This window comes from Corvus brachyrhynchos, unplaced genomic scaffold, assembly GCF_000691975.1.
Source record: "Corvus brachyrhynchos isolate BGI_N302 unplaced genomic scaffold, ASM69197v1 scaffold514, whole genome shotgun sequence".
Lineage (NCBI taxonomy): Eukaryota > Metazoa > Chordata > Aves > Passeriformes > Corvidae > Corvus > Corvus brachyrhynchos.
Genome location: NW_008238319.1, coordinates 332752 through 339930, shown reverse-complemented (window position 1 = coordinate 339930; position 7179 = coordinate 332752). Strand labels below are relative to the sequence as shown.

Below are 7179 nucleotides of genomic sequence, written 5' to 3'. Positions count from 1 at the left end.
GGCACCGTCAGCACCAATCGCCCAAATTCATGGAGCTCTGTCGGCGCCAGAGACCCGCGCCCTTCCCAGTCGTGTCCCACTCGGGTTCCTTTGGGTGATGCGGGAGGTGTCACCGCACAGAGCAATGCTGAGGCAACGCAGAACATTTGCATCTCCCTTTACATGTTCAGTCTTCTCTTTCTCTTCCAGAGAACTGTTATCAAGTGATGCGATGAAAGACTACAACAGAGCTCGAGTTTACCTGGATGAGAACTATAAATCACAGGAACATTTCACGGTAAATTTCTTTATTTCACAAGTATAGTTTAACCAAAGGTGAATTTCTTCTGTTTGGGATTTTTGACCCGTGTGAGACTGAGCTGTTTCCATCCTGATGATGATTATGTTTTTGCTTCTACTGTGTTTTACTACAAAAAGTGTTTACTCTGTGGCATGTGTACATGCTGGTTTCACAGATGTGCATCCATGTAAAATGAGCAGAATATCAGTGTGCAGACAGTTTTTTTTGTTTAAAATGGTTGTCAAAGGTCTTTTTTCCTCCAATAACTAACCTTGGCGGCTCAGAAGCACCTTCCATTTCAGAGCCTGGCAGTGTGAGGTGGTGCCAGTGCTGAGTGTGATGAGCTGATGACGAGCTTGGCAAGGGTTCAGGGCTTGTGTAAGGGATCTCCAGAGCTGGCTCACAGCCTCACTTGCCTGGGGCATGGTGACAAGAGCCAGAGCACAAGTTTGCATTAGCACACAGGTGGTGTTTAGGTACATGTAAAATTATGTGTGCGGGGCTGCCTTTCCTGCAGAGCAGAAAGGCTTGTGTGGTTGTTGCCAAGGCTGTGCATTGTGCCAACACGTCTGCTGTTTGTCCAGGTGATCACTGCTAGGCTCTGTAGGAAAGAACAACCTTTGGAAGCGAATCAGTGACATCTCCCTTCTTCCGAGGATAGAAGCTTCCTTCTCCCCCAGTATGCTGCTCAGTGGCAGTGGTGGCTCGGAGGAGCCCAGCTCGAGACCTGATGCTGCCCGGCAGCCAAAGACGGCACCTAGGACACAGCTCAGACAATAGAAAAACCAGCTGCCCAGCACACACACAAACCCCAGCTTGGAGACATATGAGCTTGGGGAATAAGAACCTGGAAAGGTTTTTATTTCTTCTTTTTTTAATAACTCTGGCTAGAAGCCCAGCTAACGTGAAACTGGAGGAGAGGCATCAGCAGGTTTTTTTCTCTTGTTCATCAAAGAAGATAAAAACAAGATTATCAGCTTTACTGAGCCTTAGTGGGACAAACCTCAGTCACTAATGTTGAAACTGTACAGATGTTCAGAAAGTGCTGGTGGGTAAAAGCTGTAGTACAGAGCTGTGTGTTTTGGAATCACTTACAGGTCAGAGCTGCCTTCAGATAATCCCACACACTGGTGGAGACCCTGCGGGGGTCCTACAGAACATATTTCCTGATGTGGGCAGGGGAGCTGCAAGGGGCTCTGCATTTACCTGATCTGCCTTCAGCCAGGTGAGCTCCAGAGCTCCCTTCCAGCCAACATTTTTTTGTGATATAGGAAAAAGGGATAATCATCTGATATCTTAATTTGGGAAACAGCATAGAAGGCTAATACAATCCATAACAAAATACAACTTTTTTTTGTTTGTTTAAGAACAGTCATAGTACTTCATAGTATCGAAGTTATTTTATTTAGCATGAGGTACATTGGTTTGACTTGATGGCATTATGGTAGATAAAAAGGTTCTTACAGAGGGTGAACAGGAATCCCAGTTAGAGCATGTGCTGTTAGTGTCTCTATGAAGAACCCTGTATTTTGCAAAGTTCCCTGTTCAAGAACTAATGTGGTTTCTTGTTTCACATACCGCATTTTCTAGGCACTGTGTTTCTTGCAATATTCCCCAACAACCTTTGTATTTCTCCCTTTCTTGTCATAAATATTACTTTGCATATTTTTTTCTTCTAATCCTTTATTTGCTAAAGCTGGGCCTTCCAGGGGAAAAAAATTCTGTCAACATACTGATTCAATAAAGGGGAAGGGAAAAAAAAAGACTGCTAGTACCAATGTTATTTTCCATGGATAACAGTGTAAACAAACACATGTTCTTATTGTTTGGTTAAATTACCCTCTGTTGAACTGGTGACTGTAAAGATACAAAATGGGTTTCAAGAAGTGTTTGATGTGTACCCCACATGACAGGCTGTTTGTAAATAATGCCACATACACCAGTGAGGGCTGTTGGACAGCTGGAAAATGTCTCCATCAGTCCCAAACTTAGAGGATGTCAGGAGGGAGGGAGTTTCCCATGGGAGTCCTCAGGCTTTGTGTAGGCTTTTCAATGTTAGGGCCCTGGTGGTGAGAGTGAAGCACTGGTGGTAGAATCAGAAAACAGCAAAGCCACTGGAAAATAGCGATGAGCACAGTGTGTTGGTGAAGGGAATCCCTGTCCAGGAGGGAGTGCTCTGGAAGGGATTTAGAGATTGGGTTGAGAGACTCAAAGCAAGATCTTGCTGCAATGCTGTCACTCAACAAGTAATTCAATCCCTGAAAGCAGAGCTAGTAGAGAAGGAGTGTAGGAAACATCATGATTTTGTCTCCATATGCAGACAAGGCAAAGGCAGCACAAGGTGTTCTGGGATCCAGCAGGGCAGCAAGGGTGTTCTGGGATCCAGGTCTTTTGTCACAATTTATAGAAGCATAGCAAAAAGATGGCTTCATAGAGTGATGTTTCTGGGTTTTTTCTGTCTCTTTCTCTTTCCAACCCATAAGAACCTTTTAGAGCTGAATCTGCTTAGTGTGGAAAAGGCAAAACCAAAGGAAGAGCAATTATTCAATGATGTTTTGTGTTACTATCAGTGGGAGGAAATGCTGTGTGCTAGAGGAGTGTTTTATACCTTCATTGTTAGACTTTATTAGTAGTGGCTTGGAACCAAAGCCCAAAAACCTAGAAAGGAGAGAGGGTGCGCTTTCACGTTGAGCTCCTTAACCTTTTGACTTCTTAGAGTCTGCTTTTTGGCACTGAATGCTCACAGTCCTCATTCACAGTTCCTGACATTGCTGTCAGAAATCAAGGATTCATAGAAATGGTTTTCCATACATGTGATTTGAACTGGCAGATCTCCAGCTCCTCTGCTCAGTGTGTGTGTGTGTGTGTGTGACTGTCTGAGCAGGGGTTTCACATGTGGTGTGTCCATTTAGGGTAAAGTTTTGGTCTTATCTCCAGTGTGGTTTGCCTTGTACGATGTCATGTGTCTCCCTGTTTCGTTGTTAGTTCTGTTTGATTGCAAAGTTCTGTAACTTCTGTGGGCTTTTTTCCATCCCTTCTAAGGCACAGACTTGGCAGCAGATGATAGCTTTGTCGTTATATTATTACCTCTCTGAAATATAAATGTTTATCATATATCATTGTATAATGCTATTTTCTTTAGAAAGGGAGAAGCCCAAGCAGTTACAGTTTGGCTAACCTTTATCTCCCTGCTGCTCTCACATCCCCTTTTCTACCAGTTTTGGCATCACTTCCTCTGTAAGGCCTTCCTTGGCTTGTCTCCTGCAAAACTAAACCAGATTTTGCTGCCCACAGTTACTCAGCTTGGCTGCAATAGGACTGGCAGCAAGATCTGAGGCAACACTGTCAGCAGCCCCTCTCTCCAGTTTACAGCAGCATAGGTGCAAATTCCACATGAGAAATAAGAAACCAGTGTAATAATGAGGTGTCTCTAGTGGAGTGATTTGGTTTTAAAAACGAATAATTTATATTGTATTAAGGATCAAAATGGATCATTTTGCATCATCCCACACATAATATCAGGATTTGTCATTTATGGTCACATATAACAAATCTGGTGTAGAAGCAGCTGGTTTTAGGTCCAGGATTTGTGGGGAGAGGGGTAGGCACCATGATGAGGGAGAGAGCTGTAGTTTGGTGGATTGTGTTTGTTCTGCCAGGAGTGACAGTAGGGTGAGACTGTGTGGGATATTCTTCCACTCAAAACTTTAACTAAACACATGCACAAAATAAACTCCAGAGCAGCGAGTGCATGCAGGGAAGGTGCTGAGGTGGCAGGTCCCTGTCCAGGGAAGGGGGTCAGCCCTCAGTATCCGAGGGTCAGGCTGAGAGCGGCAGCTTTGGGCAGTGACTCCTGGCCCAAGGCTTTCATCAAGGCCAGGCATTGGGAGCAGCAGGGGTGTCACAGGGGGCCCAGGGATGAAGCAGTTCATATCACACTTTGGAGAGGCACAGCTTTATCAGATTTAGAAACGACCTGAAGATTAATCTCTTGGCAGGGAGCTGCTGCATTAGAGCTGATGCCTGTCAGCGCGGGAAGGCGGCAGCGCTCGAGCTCAGCGCTTCCAGCAGTTATGGATGAGGGCGGCGGGTGACAGCCTCCCAGGTCTGACAATGGCTTCCCAGAAATTTCAGATTAACTAAACTGGCAGCTGTGTTGCTGCTCCAGTTCTGACTGGAAATACCAATAGCAGTCGAGTGTGGATAAACTGGTTCATGTGCTAAATTTCAGACACTCAAATAGCTTGGCAAAGCTCTGTGAAACGCAGCCTCCTGTAAATCCCTGTTTGAAAGCATGATCCTTTCTTTTGTTGTATAAAATGTTATCTAGGAGGTAGATCTTGATTTCTGTCAGAGAATGTACAATTAATGAGAAGACAGATACAAGACTGAAATAGGTAAAAATCTGAGAAGCTGAAAAATTCAGTACATTGCGTTGTGACTATTCTGAATGGACTTCACTCACAATAAAATAGGTCTTTGCAGTTGCATTGATTTTACCCAGCATCCCATTATTTACATTCTCTGTTAATTTTATTGTACTTGATATAATCATGTAAGGGGTAAATTATAAATCTTGTCACTTCTCTATGTGAAGAATTACTCAAAGATAGTTGGATGTGTTGAACTTTTGCATGTCAATACTTCTTGAATAACCCAAGTTAATGGTAAATAAGGTGGTTTTTACTGGAAGAATAAAATGTACTGAAGGTAAATATCAGTCAGAAATACATTGATGTTTTCATCAAATCCATAACTATTTTTATATGAAAACATGTCAGTATAATTGGTGACATTTTTATTGTAATTAGATCAAGTCTAGTTTTGTTCTGTGCCATGAATTTATTGATTTCTGAGTACTCAGTTAAGATCTTACATTGCTTAGCAAATCCTTGGCTTCTTTTTCATTGTTCAGAGAAGGCAAAGGAAACCCCTATGTAGCTTAAAGCCTTCTTGCTGTGTAGAACGTGTGGTTTCTGTAGGTTGGGAGAGAACCTCCTTTACTGGAGTAAGTCAATCCTGAGGAGGGCTCCTGGCAAACCAGACCTCCAAGAGTGAGCTGACCACCAGCACCTGCCTGGAGTGTTCAGGGAACATGTTGGGAGCTGTGTGGTTGGGACAGCCCTTAGCTGATGGGCAGAAGCATCTGCACAGTGGGGTAATTGCTCTACTTCCTAGGATAGGTTTATTTTAAAAAAATAAAGTGTCCTCTGTTGTCTGTCTGCCTGCTCAGGCCCACAGGTGACCTTGCAATGAACAAAATGCCACTGGGTTCTATATGTGATGTGCTGAAGTTCCAGCCTTCCCCTAGTAACAGTGCAGTGCACTGCAATTAGTTCATTGTATAGCACGGTTTCATTCAAATTAAAAAACAAATGAAATAAAACCAAAAAAAAAAAAAAGCAACCTTTCACAACCAGCATTTCTGACATTAGAGACGTGTTTAAACAGCACCAGAGCTGCAAGCAGAATTTTATTAATACCAGTAGATTGAAGGGAGAGAGGTTTCTGTGCTCTCACAACTCCCCAAAGGGTGGGTTTGGTGAGATAATGATTGAAATGAAACTTCCCATCAATAACCTCCTGGGGGGGTGGACAAAGATAAAGAAAGAAAGAAAGAAAGAATAAAGTGGTAACAGGCATTTTTCTGACAAGCATTCTTCCCATACCCCTGCCAAACCTGTGCTTCAGTTGCTGAGGCTGAGAGGCTTGGGGTGCTGCTGGTGGTAGAGGCACCAGTCAGTCAATGCCCATGTGGGTCTCCTGCCATCACACCCCTCTCTGATGCGGCACAGGCCCCTGGGGATGTGGGGAGCTGACTGTCCCTCTGGCTGCCGGGCTGCCCCTGCCCTGTGCGCTGGTACTTGGTGGTGCCCATCCAGCCGTGTCCCTGCACCCGCGGGGCTGTCCCGGAGCACGGTGGTCTGCGACCGCTGTAGAGGCTCAGTGGCTGCGCAGCACCCAGCGCTCCTCAGTGAGGGTGGGTGGCACCAGACTCTGGGAACAGTGAAGATAAAGCAAGTCCAGGCACTGCCAGGGTGTGCAGGAAAAGGTTGTGCTTTCTTTTTTTCCCCTGGATTGTTTTTACTTCAGGCACTCTGTACCAGTATATTTTGTTAATGTGAAATAGCTCTTACTCTAGGGTGGATAATGCACTGGTAGCCTACAGCAGCATCTAGGGCAGACCTTTGCTCAAGTCACTACCCTTAAGAGCAATACCCTGAGCCAGCATGATGGGGGGCTCCAGTGGGCAGCCGTGGTCCTGAGAATACAGATGGACAACATGTTATTCAAGTGCGTTATTATACCTTAAAATTATATCTGCTTGTTACTGAGAGAATAGTAAAGTTAATTTTTGTTAGATTAATGATACTTGAGTAATATTTTTGGTTGAGCTGAGTTCAAATAATTGGCCATTAATTGAAAAAGGAAATTGAAATGAATTTATCTTATACATAAATCCTGTCATAGTTATTAATGCATCTTAGAAAATATTGTCCTGTTCCCAGAAATGGATGGTGTACACTGATTCTCCTGAGCTTATTAGCTCTGCCAATTTAGAGTTTGGTTAAGTAAAATGGATGATTTAGGAAGAGAATTGTAATTGAATTGAATGTTGAGGGAATTCACATGCTGATGAGTTCTCAGCCCGCTACTTCATTAACAGTTGTACTGAATGTTCAGGCTTGGCAGAAAGGCAGGACTTGCCCAGGAGATGGAGCTGGAGCACCAGGCTGCAGCGCTGGAGCTCCAGTCTGCAGTGCCCGTGTGTGGGCGCTGGATGCCCTGGAGGAGCCCGCGGGGCCCCCACGCCGTGGCCAGGAGGGCACGCTTGGGCCCCTGCAGCCACCAGGCCGGGAGGGCACGCTTGGGCCCCCGCTGCCGCCCGGATGGGGGGG

General features: G+C 44.8%; 1 protein-coding gene across 2 annotated transcripts in view; it reads left to right on the top strand.

The window, feature by feature from the left end:
* Positions 1-7179, top strand: part of INPP5A (inositol polyphosphate-5-phosphatase A) — a 147982-nt gene that overhangs the window by 8948 nt on the left and 131855 nt on the right. For both annotated transcript variants that reach the window (XM_017733823.1, XM_017733824.1), the window contains exon 3: positions 190-277. In XM_017733823.1, coding sequence (XP_017589312.1) covers positions 190-277 — 88 coding nt within the window. The remainder of the gene's footprint in view (positions 1-189; positions 278-7179) is intronic.